The sequence below is a fragment of the Pezoporus flaviventris genome, unplaced genomic scaffold (genome assembly GCF_033815535.1).
Source record: "Pezoporus flaviventris isolate CSIRO_AGI_PZ_B2104156 unplaced genomic scaffold, CSIRO_AGI_Pfla_v1 ptg000031l, whole genome shotgun sequence".
Lineage (NCBI taxonomy): Eukaryota > Metazoa > Chordata > Aves > Psittaciformes > Psittacidae > Pezoporus > Pezoporus flaviventris.
The window spans coordinates 56,397,561-56,415,208 of NW_026892579.1; the positions used below are offsets into that span (position 1 = coordinate 56,397,561).

The 17,648-nt window shown below is 46.3% G+C and overlaps 1 protein-coding gene across 1 annotated transcript in view; it reads right to left on the bottom strand.

The window, feature by feature from the left end:
• The window catches only part of IFT172 (intraflagellar transport 172), a 34,354-nt gene that overhangs the window by 7,578 nt on the left and 9,128 nt on the right, over window positions 1–17,648 (bottom strand). Inside the window, exons 12-35 of the mRNA XM_061461303.1 lie at window positions 16,350–16,403; window positions 15,737–15,840; window positions 14,981–15,066; window positions 14,375–14,487; window positions 11,761–11,928; window positions 11,290–11,426; window positions 10,401–10,508; window positions 9,842–9,926; window positions 9,417–9,509; window positions 9,010–9,087; window positions 8,392–8,640; window positions 6,666–6,744; window positions 6,140–6,260; window positions 5,634–5,778; window positions 5,470–5,559; window positions 4,958–5,055; window positions 3,959–4,094; window positions 3,763–3,879; window positions 3,028–3,170; window positions 2,262–2,355; window positions 1,942–2,006; window positions 1,635–1,815; window positions 1,024–1,133; window positions 456–585 (exon numbers count right to left, since the gene is read on the bottom strand). Of these exons, the coding sequence (XP_061317287.1) occupies window positions 456–585; window positions 1,024–1,133; window positions 1,635–1,815; window positions 1,942–2,006; window positions 2,262–2,355; window positions 3,028–3,170; window positions 3,763–3,879; window positions 3,959–4,094; window positions 4,958–5,055; window positions 5,470–5,559; window positions 5,634–5,778; window positions 6,140–6,260; window positions 6,666–6,744; window positions 8,392–8,640; window positions 9,010–9,087; window positions 9,417–9,509; window positions 9,842–9,926; window positions 10,401–10,508; window positions 11,290–11,426; window positions 11,761–11,928; window positions 14,375–14,487; window positions 14,981–15,066; window positions 15,737–15,840; window positions 16,350–16,403 (2,784 nt within the window). The remainder of the gene's footprint in view (window positions 1–455; window positions 586–1,023; window positions 1,134–1,634; window positions 1,816–1,941; window positions 2,007–2,261; window positions 2,356–3,027; window positions 3,171–3,762; window positions 3,880–3,958; window positions 4,095–4,957; window positions 5,056–5,469; window positions 5,560–5,633; window positions 5,779–6,139; window positions 6,261–6,665; window positions 6,745–8,391; window positions 8,641–9,009; window positions 9,088–9,416; window positions 9,510–9,841; window positions 9,927–10,400; window positions 10,509–11,289; window positions 11,427–11,760; window positions 11,929–14,374; window positions 14,488–14,980; window positions 15,067–15,736; window positions 15,841–16,349; window positions 16,404–17,648) is intronic.

Here is a 17,648-nt window from a genome sequence, read left to right on the forward strand (position 1 = left end):
GCAACTCAGAGCAGTGAAGCCCAGCTGTTTTCACACATGGGAAAAGATCAGACAAGGACGTAATTGTTGTTGAAGCCTATAAAAGGAATGAGCAGAAAGTATGAACAAGAACACATCCCAAAGGCTGGTGAACACTGACCATGAGAAGAAGAAAGTGTGCTCATCTAGCCAAGGTCTAAGTTGTAAAGCCCAGCTCTTTGGTGAAGAGATGTGGGCACAAGGATGCTGGCACACTGCTGGAAGTGGTGCCAGAGCAAGGATGTCAGTGCAGTGAAGGATAAGCACACAGTCCTTAATGTCTCAAAAGAATGGTCATAAAGGATTTCAAACCCTGCAGTCACTGGAGCCTGCAGATCCTCTGCTGTGCCCTGGAGTGACTGAGTTATCTCTGGGATGCACTAGAGATTGCAGGAGACAACAGAGCAGATGAAGGGAACCACAGCTCCTAACTGTACCTTCAGCAAGCACTTTTCCATCAGGGCACTGTTGCTGGGATCCCGCACCTTCAGATAGCAATCCACTGCCCTGGCATGTTCCCCAGCCTGCTCCCACTCCCGTGCCTGATCCAGCAGCCCTTCTGTTCCACTGTAGGGAGGAATGCAGACTGTGAGAAAGATTGGGATGCTGCCACAGAGATCCTGTACAGAGTGTGTAGGGCATGGGCTGGAAGGTGCACAGCAGAGGTAAGGCAGGGACCTCAGAGGGAGCTGAGCATGTGACAAGGAATGTACACAGCCAAGGCAGAGCAGAGACTTGATTAAGGACCCTGGGGAGATGCATTTGCAGTACAGGAGACCTTGGAGATCTGTAAGTGGTAAAAAGACATCCAAGGAAAGCCTTGGATGTCAAGAATAAGTCTGGAGTCTCCCAGAGCAGGGAGGAAAGATGTTAGGAAACTTATGCAGCAAGAAGTGGGTCCTCAAGAAGGAAACAAAGGGATGTCAGGGATCCCATCAGGCTATGTCAGTAAGGCCTAGTGAAAGAACTCCCTGTTCCCTGTAGCCTGACCACAGCATTCCTTACTTGGAGCCCTTCTTGACAGCCTCCCTGCCGCACTCTTCCTGTAACTCTTCTAGCAGACTAGGCACATATTCCTTGCAGATCCTCAGGGCCTTGCTCCACATGCCAGCCTCCTGCATAAGCAGAACATGGAGGAGAAATTTTCACCAGTTCACCAGGATCCCCCACTCCTAGCATCACATAACACATCTAGCCTCTTGTATCATCTTGCCAGAGGACCCACTGGAAGAAACAACCACAGCAGCACAACCCAATCCTTTTCTCCCCCAGAATGACACCTATGCCTATCCATTCACCCAAGCTACCTCAGAGGAAAGTGCTCATCCATCCTAGCTACCTCTGCGGAATGGGCACTTAGTCTCCAAATGTACGTATTTGTGCTACCTCTGAGAGCCATCCATGTTCTGGCAGGATACTTCCTCCCAGAGCTAAGCTGTGTTGTGAAATCTCTATTTCTAAGAATAGGTCAGAATTAAGTTCTACTAGGAACCACTGAAAGGGTTTCTCTTTGGCTACTAAGCTGGCAGGGAGAGGTGGGAGATGGATTTCACTCCTCCATCCCAACTGGGTTTTTGTCAAGCAAGAAAGGTAATGTTGCTACAGACTGTGCTCACCTTGTAGTACTTTACAGCCAGCTCAGGTCTCTGTGCTCGCAGGAGGAAGGCCTCTGCTTTCTGGAACTCTCCCTGCTCAAAAGCAAAACGTGCCTGTCCTACAAGTACATCAGCCACACTGTCTGGGTCATAAGCCTCAGCCACACGCTGTGCAGCATCCCAGTTCTGGTTATGCACAAACCTAGGGAAACAACATGAGATGGAACAAGACAGATGGCAAGGAGCAGCCCAATGCTAGAGAAGCAATCAGGCTGGTATCATACAATGAGAGGAGATGCAGCAGGCCAGGATGGGGAACGATACATACATCAGCACTGCCTCCTTGGGTTTACCAGCTTTAATAAATTCTGTTTCAGCCTCTTCAAATTTGCCCTAGGAGAGAGGAAGGAATTTATTTGCATACCTTCCTGTCCTGATACCATCACATGACCTCCTCTATTCACCATGCAGCAGAGAGGATTTATGAAACAAAGATATGTGTGGAAGCTGGGGGGCTGTAATTGTGGAGCCTTTTGGGTAAGCAGTGACTACAGCCATAAAGGTGCCTGCTGCAGCAGCCCTTAAGGACAACTGTTCAATTACCTGAGTGACCACAGAACTCCCACCTATTCCAGAGGATAAAATTACCTCATCTTCTAGGAACATGGCATATTTTAAGTGGATTTCAGGCATCTTCTGCTTCATGGAGAGGCGGGCGAGTTCAAAAGCAAATTCAAAGACCCTGCAATGAAAGAGAAAATGGGGTGAGAGCAGGGCTATGTGGTGTGAGTGCTTACCTTCATCAACAGCAAAACAACAGCAAGACATCAAGTAGAGCACAAGACAGTGGGAAAGGAGAGAGGGGAATGCAAATGGTCCCAAATAAATAGGCAATGCCAATTCCTCTAGAGAATGGGAGTATTTAGAGCCCCCACTAAGGAAATTCAGCTCCTTCACACTTGCTACTCAAGACAGAGATCTTTGGTTCAAACCTGAGGGAAGGTCAAAAGACTCCCCCAGCGCCTAGCAGTGTGGGAGAGCTGGGGAAGAGCAGCAGGGAATGGCAGTGCAGTTGGATGGCTGGCCAGGTGCAGAGTGGGGAGAGAACTCTTCTGGCAAGCAGTTACTTGAGTACAGTGACATGAGGAAAACCTCCTCCTGTGTGCAGCAGCTCTCTCAAGGCCCCCCTGCTGAGGTTAAAGGGTAGATAAACTGCTTTTGCCTGCCCAGCTCTGACTTGACACTTGAGAGACTTAACAGGTGGACAGAGAGAGGAATGCGTCAATGAAAGGGAACATCTGTGTGAAGTATGGCTAACCTGCAGCTACCATGTGCATACAGTTATCTTGTGCCACCCCTTTTTTCTCAGGTCAGGCAGATGGAAGAGAGGTGCTAGGCTGATGGACCTCCTTACCCACTGTTTACTGCATAATCAATGGCCATCTCCAGAAGTCCGAATTTACTGAGGAGTTTCACAGCTGCCTCTCCACCCAGGCTCTTTGCCCACATATAGGCCACTTGCTTATAGGAGTTTGCTCCTCCATGTGCCTTGGCCACCTGTCCAAAGCAAAGAAAGCAGAAGAGCTTAACGCATCCATTTTGTCTTCAGCGGGACAAGCCAGGACTCCCCTCTCACATGATGTCTGTCATCATGAGGAGCACCAAAAACACCTGATCTCTGCCGAGGAACCTGCCTGTAGCCACCACTGAACACGGGAGAGTGAGACAAAGGCTTATATGGCAGAGTAGAAAAGACACTACTGCCTCCTCAGCACGGCCCACTCTACTGTTAGGTCAGCAGAAGTGACCCCTGGAAATCTGTGTCCACACTGAAGGGGAGCAGTGTTTGAGCAGGGGCTATGGGCAGAGCAATACCTCTGAGATGCAACATGGTGCAGTGGTTAGCAGCAGAGCAGCAACTGGAGGAAAGCAGTCCTGCAGAGCTGCTAGGGGTCAAGCCCTACTTTTGGGGTGCAATGCCGCAAAGCAGCAGGCACAAGGGCCTCCAGTGCTGTGTCACTTGCTGAGGCTAGGTAGTGTATGCCAAGTCTTCAAATTTTGCAGTCAATAGAGACAGAGCAGTTCCTACCAGGATCCTGCAGTCAAAGCCTGATCCCTTACAGTGGGATAGCGGTGAAATGATTGTTACCCTGTAAGCTTCTTCCCACATGTCATTCACTCTGTACATGTTTACTGTGGCCTTCCAGTCCTTAGCTTCTAGGTAGTGGTACTCAGCCTCCTGTAAGCGTCCCTCTGCCTCCAACTCCTGCAATTAGAGACAATGAGTCAGGGACACTTTTGTTCCTGCTTGGCCTAATTTGTCCCCTACCATGAGAAGCACTCACCTTGCCGAGGTGCAAGTGGGTGTCACTGAGTAAGTTTTTGTGGTACTTGGCTACTAGGCAAACCATCTCATGATACATCTTACAATTCTTGTACATGGCAATGGCCAAATCAGGTTCATTCACAGTGATATACAGCCTGCAAACACAAACATATTCAATAGCTCAGTGAGGACATGACCACTCTCTGCAGTTTCTGGATCCTATGCAGCTGGAACCAGGTCCTGGGCACACTGCTAAGAGGCAAGACTGGTGTGCTGCATGACTGTTGTGGGCTACAAGGCTTAACATTGCTTAGATAGAACCCTTCTGTTTGCCACCATCAGCTGTAACAGGGCAAAGTTATTCCCTCTGTTTGTACTTGTCACCCTGAGCTCTAACTTGGAGGGAATCTCTGGGCTTCTGTGATCTGTTCTCATCTTGGCCTCCAGCATGAGGCTGCCAGTCCTGTTGGGATGATAACATGGCAATGTCAGCTCAGCTGACTTTTGGCCACTCCAAAGATTAAACCGAATGTGATCTCACTGGCTCCCTTTCATGTGTGGGCATCCTTGAGATCAGGTACCATGGCATCAGATATACACCTGTGTTTGTCCCTGTACCTACTAACCTTACTGTGTTGTTATTAATCTAGAAATGACAACATTAGTAACCTGGATGGGAAACACTACACTTTTCATATCTTATCCTCAGCTGACCATGACAGATCAGATGCAGCACTCTGCAGTGGGAAAAAGCCTTGCCATGTTTATTCTGCTACATGAGACAGCTGCACCTGACCCAAATCTCCTTTCTGTCATCGTGGGCAAAGATACATTAAGAGTCAGTGACTTCTTTCCTTTGAACTATGAAATACCAATTCTAGGTCTTCACATGCAGAGAAAGTACCTCTGACCTTTCCAAACCCCAATTCCAAACTCTGCTCCTGCCATGAGTACTCTACTCACTTCAGCCATTTTTTTCAGGGCTCAGTCTTGGACTAGTACCAAGGAAGATGCTCACCTCTCTGCTTCTTTGTACTTGCCCTGCTTCTCCATCTCCTGGGCCTGGGTTATATAGAGCACAGACACATCTTCCTGACTCATACACTTGACTGCCAGCTGCCAAAAGGAACAAACATGGGAGAAACTACAGCACATTGCACAGCAATTTCTTCATACATGGTGGTAAAGAAGAAGGGAGAAACCAATTTCCTTCCCATTACAAACAGCTATGCTCTGCAGAGAATGCGTAGTTGTTTGTCACTGTGATCAAACCACACAGGACTGACCCCCTTGGAGAGGGCTCTTGGTGTCACAGATGCATGCACATGAGGCTGCTAAAGTAAGGAACGCACATGCAGGACGTGAATACCAGGAACTGATTTCCTGGTGACTACTGAATGGCCCCGCATTCATCCTTTGGGAAGAGTGCTTGTTGATCAGGTGTTGGTGCACAAGGCACTACTACCTCCCAAAGAAAGGCATTTCACTAAGTGGGGTGAGATCACCAGAAGCTTTCACTTCTGACTTTACCTTGTGAGCCTGTTCCCAGAGCCCAGCCTGTGTGTACATGTCAATGGCATCCTTGGTCTGATCTCCTTTGATGTACAGCTCCTCTGCAACCTGCAGGGAAATGATCATACTCAGCAGTCCTAAGTGACACACAGAGCATCAGCAATTGTGGTCTGTGGCCTCACCTGATACTCCTGTAAAGCTGCATAGTGCTGGGCAATTTTTGGGTAATATTTGGCTGCTGTCTGTTTGTCCTGCAAGTCCAAAATGTAGATGGCCTTCTTCCACTGCCTGGCTCCCAAGGCTGCTTCAATAGCCTTAATCGAGCACCTAGCATTAAAACCATAACTCTTTACAGCCAGCCAGCAGCCATCTCCTCCAGCTGAGTTAAGCCAAGGAGACACAAGTGGTCTGCTGCTTAATTCTTCTCCCTGGATTAGAGCAGCAAAAAGGATCTGAGTAACTTGCAAAGCTAAGGGCAGGGAAGAGTAATCAGGGCTGAAAGACCTTGGGAGAGATGCAGGAAAGTATCCATAGTGTCATAAGGGCCAGCAGAGACTCCAAATAAGCACCAGGGGCATTGGCAAAGCGGGGTTGAGGGGCTTACTCAAGCAAAACCTTCTGCTGATTTAGGCAGATCCTATCAAATTCATAACATGCTTCTGGTTATACATCCATCACCTGCCCCCACCTGGCTTCAATATAATGGTTAATAGCAGCATCCAGCTGTTTCTGCTGCACCAGATGGTCTCCCCAGGCCTCCTCCAGCTTCACAACTTCTCCAGGAAACGCCAGGCGAGCCAGCTCCACTGCTGTAAGGGAACATGAGAGCTGTGGTGCTGAATCCAGCAAGGAAGCAGAGCTGTGATGCAAACATGGAGCTTGGATGGGGCACAGTGGGAGGGGATTGGTGATTGTCTAATCCACTCCAGCTCCAACAGGCTACTCAGCAATCTGGACCCTGTGGAGAACTGGAACAGACCCATGCTGGTGCTGTCAGCATGATCTAGGCCTTGGGAACAGGATGCTGTTCTGGGACTCTGTGTGTGTGCGGGTACAACTATGTGAAAATACATACATTGAATAAGATGATATATGGAAACTTCAGAGAATCTAGGCATCTCTGGGCTCCAGGGCAATAGTTTATGTTGATCAGGCCAGAGTACCTAGGCTCCTGCTGGGGATGGATGGCAGGAGGGACATATTTAGCACAGTACCTTTCAGGAAAGCACTGCCCTTGCAATAGCACTCCAGAGCCCTCCGTGAGTTCCCAACCTTCTCGAGCAGGTCTCCAGCCTAATGACAAATACAAGCTGACAGTTTCCAGAGCCACTATCTTCCCACACCATCATGTACCCTACCAGTCCCATGTACAGAGTTTGTCAGTCCTGTCATACAGACCTCTCCATTAGCTATGCCTTTCCTACTAACCAAGAACATGATGGTAAAGGGAACTTGTAGGAAAAACTGCATGTGCTGAGAATACTGTCCTCTCTGCTGATCGAAATACCCAAAGGGTTTTTCTGGGGCACCATCTTCTAATAAGATAAAAGTTTTTGAGTCAAACTCCCTTCTCTGCACAGGGGCTGGTGCAGCAACAGCCTCCCTGGGATGATGGCCCGTAGGAGCTCCACTATGCAGATGATTGTAGCGGAGCTGTCGGCATGAGTAGTGAAGGGGAAAGCTCAGTTTCTTGCAGCAGTTTTTACCCCATAGGAAAGGGTGGTGGCCAACAGGGTGAGGTGAAGCTCAAAGCTTGTAGAATTTAGAATATAATACAAGAAAGGCCATTCTGGCAGACCAAAGATTCATTCTCCTCAGTATTTGAATGGTGGTGAAAGCACATGTCTAGAGAAAGACTGTAAGAACAGAGCAAGTGTACACCAGCCCTTCCTCAATTATATCTATCCATCTCTGACAATCTGTATTGTAGAAGCTTCCTGAGTTTGTGTCATGATGTCCTCACATCATCATATTTCATGGCTTTTGACAGATCCTACCTCCATATGGCAGCATTTTGTTCCACAGTTGTTCTTTCAGCTGAAGGCTTAAGAAAAGGTAACAAGTTTGAAAAAGCACAAAATTCTCTTGGGTCAAATGAAATGGTCAGAAAATTCCCAAGGTAAAATGAGACTGGAGAAATGTAGTTTAAGCAGGGCACATAAAATAGGCCAACAAAAAGAACTGTTTTGTTTGGTGTTTTTTCACACAACACATAACTGAACTGGGTAACTCATAGACAACACTGTACAAAAAGTATAGATGGTTCAAACAGTAATTTAACAAGCTCACAAAAGTAAAATTTATCAAAAGCTCTTACACATAACCCCAAACTTGCTCAGGTACACTGCAGCCTGCAAACTGATGGAAACCATGAAAGTACGCTAGGGGAAGCACCACCCTATGTTTGCCTGCCCTGTTCTTCGTTTTTCTTCCTTAAGCATCTGCAAGACGCCTCTCTTAGCCAGGATACCAACCTGTATACTGGTCAGACTCAGCACTGCTTCCTTACATTAACATGACTATGTGCTGTGTGAAAAACATCCTTCTGTTTTAAATGTCACCTAATGTGACAGATTAAAAAATGGTTACCCATTTTTTGTGTTATTAGACACAGAGAATAATCGCTTCTAATCTCTGTGATATTCAGGGTCAGACTGTCTCATAACCCTCTCTGCTCTTCTTCCTTAGCTTTTCCATTTAGACTATCCCATTTTCCCAAGGGCCTCCCTGACTATTACTGAACTCAGCTGATGTTGCCAATGAGTTGCGATCTTCTTCCCAACTAGTTCTAGACCTCACCCATATGTATATCTAATGGATGCAGTTAGGATTTCCTCCCAGTTATCAACACAATTACCTCCGCTACTCTCACAGATGCAGAGGACAGGGTAAGAGCTTTGATAACACTAAGAAGAAAGCCCAGTGGGGTGGACCACTCACCTGTTCATACAGCTCCCCTCTGATCAGTGCCATGGAGACCCTATTGATGATATCCCCATTGGTCAGGAGCTCATCCCTGCTCATGGCCAGCCGTGCTGCTTTGGCTGGCAGCCCTGCCCGCAGGTATAAGCTGATGGCTGCCAGGTAGTCTCCCTGTCCCTCTTGGACCTCCCCAGCCTTCTCTTCCTGCTGGGTATCCAGTAGCCACTGGTAGTAATCCCGACGCAGCTTATCCAGCATTGGGTGTCCCTGTTGAGAAATGCAGCATTGGTTGACGTGTGCAAGGCAAGATGTCTTGCTCACCCTGCAGGCTCTTAATAGCTAGCTGATGGCACCAGACCTCTTGCTGCCCAGTTAGCATAAACCACAACGACAACCCTGTGGTTTATTCACCTTTGTGCATCACCTTTCTTTTTCAAAGCCCCAGACACTCCTAAACCAATTTCAGTAGCTTTTCTTCCTCACTATTCACCAAGGTCCATACTTACAACAGTGCAACTTTCCCTTCTGCTTGGAGCCTCTCGAAGCAGAAGTGAGGCCCTGATAGGGCAGGTAGAGAGAACTCAGACCTCAAATGGACTCCCAACCACAAGACTTAAGTTCAGCTATATTCCATACCTTGGCCTCAGCAACCACAATGCATTCATCCCACATGTGCAGCTCCTGGTACATGTCCATGGCCTCCTCTGTGGCATTCTGTGTCAGAGAGTAAAGTGTCAACTTGGAGGCTCTATTTAGTAGGCACATTGCCATTGAGCTCTCATAGAGGGCAGGGTCAGGTGTGCAGAGAACACTTGAAAATGTGTACCATCTCCTTTACAAGCATATACATCCTCCCTTACCCTTTTCATGCACCTCAGGGCAATCCTATACCTTGGAACAAGAGGTACCTCCTTCCGTTTCAAGGAAAAAAACTCTTCTCCCAGGAATAAACAATCTCTTCCTTTTGTCTTTCACACCAGGGCACAAATCTCCCTGCCCAGAAATAAGTGATGCCTTTTCTGCTCCTTGTTTCTTTTACTCACTTGCTCCAGGAAGATCATCTCTGCCAGCTTGTAGTTCTTGTCTAGCATGGCCAAGCGGGCTCGCACCAGATAATGGTCTGTACCATCCCCACCCTGCAGACAACATCAATTAGCTTACTCAGTTTGCTGAGTGAAAGAATGGGCTCTGGAATGCTATAAGGGAGGTGATTGCAAGTGGGGTCTGTGTCATTATAGAAACAAAAGAAGACAGTTGAGAATCACAGAAGTGACAAGACAGGAGCAGTATGGAATGACTAGCCAGAAGAGGGACCTGGCAGGTACGGATGAAGAATTATGTAAACAGTTTCTACACAACCAAGTACTGGTCTGTAGCAGGATACTGATGAGCATGGACACAGAAGACAATTGTGTATGCAAGGAAAAGGAAAGCAGCTGCCCTGCACAGCAGAAAAAGTTTGACTTACATGCTCTTGAGCTGCCTGGTCAGCAATGATACTGGTTTCATGCAGAAACTGAGCCTTTGCCATGTTGCCCAGAGCTGCAAAGCACCTGGAAAGAGCAAAGCAGTCAGTAAGTGGGTTTTGTTGCCCACTTTTGGTCCCAGAGAAGAAAATCAGAACCTGGGCAGCAGACCCAGCTCTGCAAGCTGGAGAGGTGGGGTAGCCCTGCTTCAAGAGAAGGATTTTGCCAATATGTGCCGTCTAGAAGCCACATAAATGATGAGGGCTCCTGCTTCACTTCCCCAGGCTTCAGAGATGCACTGAGCTTGTCCATGTCTGCCAGGTCCCTGAAGCCTCGCTATATACTGCTTTTGGTTGCCATGAGCAAAAATTTACGCTACAGAGCAATGTCTTCCTGACCTCAGTTCTAGCATTACCGTCTAGGATGAAAGGGCAAAGACCTTGGCTGAAAGTAGAACACTTAATTCTCCAGTGCAGTGAATATTCCAGGACAATGGCTTCTCTGAGAGATTCAGCAAAGAGAGTGTTTAAGTCTTAAAGATGTTATAGCTTCTTTTTGTACCTCTTTGCAATGTGCAGCTGTCTAGCTTCCAAAGCCAGTCTGCTTAGAGTCTTCCACATGGCCTCAGCCTCTGCAGACATTTCCAGTGTCTCCAAAAACGCTGTAGCCCTTGAGATAGAGAGATTTGCAGACTTTCAGTAACAGAAGAGCTCTCTGAAGAAAGTCCTATGTTGAGACAGGAGCTTCCTAACAAGAGTTACACTGAAAACAAAGCAATTTGAGTGTGACCAGTTGTGAAAAGGATTGTTTAACACAGGGCCTGACATACCAGGTAAAAATTCAGAGATCTAGGTTATCCCCGCCTGGGCTACTTAGAGGCAGTGTGGGGCAAGTCCAAAGTGTTATGTCTGAAGCAAGTCCCTGGTGCAAAGAAGTCTCTCAAGTGGTAACAGGTCTATGAAGATGTGAATTTTATTTGCTGGTCAATTTTAAAGCCCTATGTCAGCAGTGCCCAGGTGTCTACCATGGCTGCTTCAGGCAGTTTTTACCCTGCACAGCTCCTGAATGTTTCCATGCACCATCCCTGAAGAGGCAGCAGTAAAAGCATCTGAGTACCACTTCACATCTGGCTGCTATGGAAGACACACTTATTCACTGCAGTTAAGTGAAAACTGCCTTCAGTGAATTTCTGTCAGTGTCACTGGGACCACAGTGGCCAGTTTCTTGTGCCACTGAGTTTGAAACCACAGAGCTGTGAGGATGAAAAAGTGGAACTCCTGAAGGACTCTGCTGCACATTATAACCAGACTTGGCACCAACATCATGCTCAGAGCCTGAATTTGAACTCTGTATGGAAAGCTGTGCTGCTGTAATTGGATTGCTGACTCTTAGATGTCTGTTACATGAAGTGGGCTACCTGCCATCAGCATGTGGTCTATTTAGCACTTACCTGTGATAATCCCCATCATCAATGGCAGTTCCAAACTCTATGAGGCCTTCATCCAGGGTGTAGGACACAGTGTTCACCCCTTCAGAAACTATCACTTCAGTCTTTCCATTATGCCGTTCCAAGTCTACAATATCCCCCTGGAAGAAGAGCCAGCTATCAACATTCCCATGTCCTCCTAAAGTATGCAGAGTAGCAGGGATGTGAGGACAGCACTACATCAGCTCTGCTCATTTCAGGTTCTGCTGAATGAGCTCACACTGAGCAGCTCTTTGCTATGTTAACTATGTCCATCTTCTGCCAGAAGTACCTGTCACAAAGTTGACAGATGAGCTCATATTTTGTCCAGAAGAAACTAGCAGTTCCCTTCGGTCTCCTTGTCTCCTTTCTGCAATACCACCCTGACTATTCCCACACACGTGAGCAGGAAGTAATAGAAACTGCTGGAGGTAATCCAAGTCTCCAGAGTTTTACCTTCAGAGGAAACATGGTGACTCGCTCTGGAGCATCAATGTTATACCAAATGCAGAGGCTGTTTCTGTTCTGAGCCACCACCACATCACTGCCTGGGACCCACTGCACGTAGGAGCAATAGTTCAAAATGGTAGTCTTGGTGCTGCTTTCAATGTCATAGAGATGCAACTAGAGAGGGGGAAGAGGAGACAAAGGCTCAGCTGGACTCATATCTGGACTGCTAGCTCACATGAACATCGTAAGAGCATCTGAGCAAGCATCTCTAAACATATTACCCACTAGGTATCATAATTATTCCAACACATGTAGCCCGAACTCCCACACTGTTATTTACACACATTACTATGCAAGACTTATGTCCTTTTTTAACCCTTGCAGTATTTTAAGCAGCATGCTCAGATCCTGCCTTCCTTACTGCTAGGCATGTATGTATATAAACCAGAATATGCTTTGTGCTTCTTCAGTTCCCTCTCAGTTGCAGAGCTGGAACAGGAGAATGGTCTCTTAAGCCCTTCAAGCAAACTAAGAGGGAGACCAAGAATGGTCTTCCTCAGCAGTTGTGGGCTGAACTGTGCATCCTAGGTAGAGTACTATTGCAAGAACTGCTGCCAATAAGGTGAGAGGGTGTTTGTAGAATACACTGCCCTGAAACAAAACTGACAATATCTGGAAGGTATAACTTGACACATGCCATAACAAAGATGTGTAATGTCTTGTAACTTAAAAGTCCTAGACTATCTCTGCTCCTTGTCATAATGGTCCTCACCTAGCAAAGGTGAGAAAAAGGAAAGAATTGTGGGAGTCTTATGACTTACAGTCAAAAAAGAACAAGAAAATCCATTTTAGTCTATACCAAACTGGCTGGAGAAACATGTACAGACATAGCTTAGGAGAATCATGGTACTGTCTGACTTAGGCTGGTGGCAATATTTAGTGAAGAAGCTGTCCTTGTGGCCTCTTGAGAAGCCTAAAAAGGAGCCAGAAGAAGCAACAGCAATCTTGATGATGCCAACGTCTCTTGTTGAGACAGTAAATTAAAGGACCCAAAGATAAACTGAAAAAGACTGCAGAAATAAATATAAGAAGAAATATTGCTGGGAAAGTTCTCTCTTCTCACATGATAGGAAAATACAGCTTTGTGGAAATGTACCTATCACTTACAAATAGAAACCTGTTTCAGCTGGAATAACAAAAGTAATTCTAGGAGTCCTTGTTCTGTGATGACCCAGAATCGGAACTACAGTGCTTATGCAAGAAAGGCTACCTCCAGCACGCTCCTTTGTGGTAAAGAGTTTGTGAGGTGGCAGATACATACACTGCAATCTTCCACTACAAAGTTCAGCACTCTAGCTGCTAGCTGGTAAGCTTGACAGCAATGAACCAGCCTGTGTGTGAGCAGTAACAAGCAGACAGGCAATTAATTGGAGATCTGTATTCCAAAGCAAGAAGATATCTTTGCATCCCCTACAACCTAGGATGCAATCTTAGGGGTCAAGCTGCTAAAAATTACAAAGGATGAGCAGCTCACTGAAGAAGCCTGGGGTTCCTGCCTGAAATGTGAGGTGTGAATTCAGAGTTTCTTCTGAGATGAGGCTGAGAAAGTTCTCTGGGATTTTAACATATAGGCATGTATGATCATAATACTTCACCCATCCTTGGACTAAGGAAAGAGGTACAACCAAAGTGCAAATATTCTACTGCAGACTGACAGTTCCCAATGGAATCTGAACTCTGGAGCAATTAAAAACATCCTGTGATGAGCTCCAGTGCTGTAGCTGGGGGCTGCCACAGCATCTGGGACACCTGTGTAGAGATTCTGATGTGAATTGCACCATTGTCAAGAACGTCGTTCTCTTCTCAGGATGCTCTTGAAACAAGAGGAGCAAATGAACTCAAGCAGTCAAGGAGCCTTACATTCATAACAGTGAAGAAGACTTGATAGTGAACTGAGTGGAACTGTAATACATTTGATAAATGTATCTTGCCTGCTGCAGTGAGCTTCTTCATCTGTATCTGTACAATTAAACCTAACATTGCCAGGATGTGAGGTGAGTATCTACACATTGTAATCTGTGTGAAAGAAACCATTACCGTGATTCTGGGCAGTTTTGTCCTGCACATACTAATACTCTCTCAGACAACATTCAGTCATGGTCTGGGAATCAGCACAAGCCAAGGACCATACCAAACAAGCTATCTGGTTGTGACTATGCTGTTTTAAAGAATTAGAGAGTTCATCTTACAGACGTAAGCCAAGCTGTTGCAGAGAACACCTTTTTTATATGCACATGTTCAAGTGCAACATCCTGAGGTTAACCCACTTGTCTCCATCTCACAGCAGAAGAGCCTATGATTTTCATTTTCAAATGTGATGAGATGAAGCAAGATGTCTAGTAACTAACTTCAGGATTAGCTGTGATTCAAGACAAACATGAAATGCTGCCAGTACATGTAATCTGAATATGGTCTATCTTTCTCAAAGAAGTGGTCAAAAAATAATGAGTACTTCAAATGTGTTTTTCACCTCCATCCCTCCATTCAGGCGTATCTATCTGTCTTTACCTCTCCCCGGGCATGCCATATTGCCACACTCCCCCAGGTGCGCCTGCCTCACCCTCATCTTCTTGTCCCTGAAGAGCAGTTTGTGGCCTGTTTCATTCAGCTCCAGCCAATCAATCTTGCTGTCATGGCTGATGGTGCCAGTGTTGTAGCCACCAACAAGGTCCACTTGGGAAGGAAAGAGAGGAAACGGTGTAAGCACAAAATATATCACAAAGTGCTGAATATTCAATGCTCTCTTGTGGGGATCAGATGCCTGGGACCTAATTAGGGCAGGACCCCCTACAAACTCCAGTGACATTTTATCTTGTTGCCTTATCAACAGCAGTAATTCCTTCCACCGTTCTGTTAGCATGCACAGATCACAGGCAATGCAGGCAGCAATATCATCATCATACTGAACTGCACAGAATCTCAGGTCCAGGACACACACAGCCACCCCACAGCTTTGTCCACACCAGGCAGCCAACCTGCCAAAAGTAAGACAGGCTGGTCTTTAGCTGTCTGCAGCCAGGCAGAGGTAAAGCAAAAGGGGCCTCCGGGAATCTGCTGCTTGGTAGAGTGAATACAAAGAAGACCTGCAGGGATATGCTGCTTGGCACAGAAAATGCAAAGGAATCAAGAAGGCTGACAAATACTGGGGAGGGAGGTTTATATTCACCTGTTGCTATAGTCTTGATGTCTATCAGATAAGCCAGTCGCTTGTTCTCCTCCACGCCTCTCTGCTGTCTCTCATTGATACGGACACTATTATTTGAAGGCAATGATGACTGTTACCTTTATTACTCTTTAAATTCACAGGATTGAATAACACAGTCCCTACTAGATTTACCTGCAGTTTCCCCAAGCACATGGGGCCTCCTGCAGTTCTCTGACCTCTGACGCTTGCACAATACCTATAGCTTCCTCAAGTGAGAACAAAACTTTCGGATTCATGGCTCCATTCTGGAAGCTGCCCCTCTGGAACCACGGTCCCCAGTAGCAAATCAGTTATGCTACTTCCACCTCTGACCAATGCATGATCCTGCCTTCTCTTGAATCAGAAAATGGAGTATGGTATTTCAGAGGGACAGAGGAGGTCCTGCTGGCATCTTGATTCCCTGATAATGCTGTACACGGACTAGCTTGATGCAGAGATGCTTCTATATGCACAAGAGGTCCCTCTTCAGCAATAGCCAAGTCAGGCTTCAATAAGCATGTATCAGAGGAAAATGGACTCTAGTCCTTCTAAAACTTTACAACCATTAAGTGTAACTGAGCAATTAAACCCCACCATTGGTCACTGTCAGAAGCAGATTACTCAGGTCCAAGTTTCTAGGGGCTGTGTTCTACAGAGTCGGACACTTTCAAGTGCATATATCTGAGGTCAGCCTCACAAAATGCTTGAACTGGCTGCACGGGCAAATGTACCACTTACCTGATAAGGTGAGGGCTCATAAATTCTGTGCGGACAGACCCCAGGATGTCGTTGCTTCCATATTCCACCAGTGTCAGTTCGCCACTGTTAAAGATCATGCAGACCTGAAGGTGAGAAGGGGACACACATTTACAGAACATCCATGTAAGCACATATACCTACCAGCGAGGTGTGCAGAAAAGAACGCTGCTGCACGCAAGTCTAAACTCAGAACCCCTGAGATGAGTAAGGAATTGTCCCTGGCTTCTTCCTGTGACTGATAGCTTTTTGTTAGGGTTAGGGACTTTAGTTCTGGGCCTATCAGTCCTGCAGGAGCTAAGCTATGATCCTGTACCTCTAACATCCTCTCTGGCTGTTGTTCTTTTATTGCTCCTCTCTCCTGTAGGGTTATGATTTATATAACTTGACAGTCCACGCACTGAGTTTGTTCTGTACGTGGCATGTGGAAAAGGCAAGTATGGGGAAGAAGCAGATGAGGATCTGCATGGGGAGGGTAAATCCAGGAAAGTGTTGAGAAACAGGGTATTCCAGAAGTGCAGATGACACTTTTTCTGCTGGCACACACCAGCTTTACTCACCATTCATGAGTAACACCTTGTCCCATCCAACTTACACTCTCAGTGTCGAAGGAGAACTTCTCATTGCCTCCAGATCCTTGCCAGGCTACCTACAAAGCAAGGGCATGGAGTGAGCAAAATGCCAGGCTGACAGCTCGTGCAGGGCTGCAGGCATTGTGGTCCACTGTCCTGCACTCAATTCCCAAAGCAGATAGGAAGAATTATAGTGCAGAAGGAGTCATGTTCCAGCACTTCAGCTGTCAACACTGCTGTTCAGTCATTCACAGCTTATAAGTTCCTCACTTCCCTCTCCTTTTTTTAACCTCTGCTTCAGACTCCTGTTCTCTTTATGTAGTATCTTACTGCCTTCTGGACAAGAGACCTTCATGTGACCAATGTATTCCCTCTAGCCTATCCTTTCACAGGCACTTCTCCACCTTCCTCAGACAAACTTTATTATGAAAAGCACCCCCAACAGCCCATTTCCATCAACTAATCTTCACAGAATCAGTTATACCATTTGTGGGGGCAGAATCTGCCCACCTCATGTAGCTGAAACCATTCTTTTTTGGCATCATGTTAGCAATGACTGATCAGCATATTGCCAGTGGGGCACTAACTGATTTGAGAAGAGCACTGGATAATACAACAGTTACTGTGATGACAACAGGCAAGTGGTCAGAGAGGCATAAAACTGAAAGCCAAGACTGCAACTGTTGTCTTCCCTCCTTGAGCAAGAGCTGTCACTACTTCAACAAACTCCAGTGAGACAGAAAGATGGTAAATGGACTCCTCAAACTTATTCTTTATAAAAAGTGAGCGTATCCTTGCAACTGAAAGAAAAAACTCCTCTGTGCAGTACGATGTAGAGAAACCTGGGAGATTTAGTCTGGCCAGATTTTCAGATGGATTACCAAGTATCAGTGTCCTCCAACTCAGATCTGTAGTCAGGAGCTCCTGCTCCCAGCTACGCTGATTAGCACACCATTAGACTGATTAAAAGTATGTAATGCCTGTGTGAATAGAGCAAATACATTCTGAAACCTATATAATACTTTTATCAGGTACTAAACGACTGCCCATTTTCTCCAGGCTTGGCACATAGGCTCAGCACTCAGTGCATTGTGAGACTCAGGGTATGGAAAGCTTTGTATGAATTGTTTGGTACCAGAAATTACATTGGCATAAGCTGTGGTACTGAAGTCATGGATGTTTTTTGGTTGGTTTGGTTTTGGGTTGGTTTGTTTGTTTCCAGGGTTTTTTTTTGGCTTCTTCAGCCTGGAGAAGGGAAGGCTTAAGAGATCTCTAAGGTGATGCCAGGCTTTTCTTTTGGCAGATGCACAATGAAAGGGTGA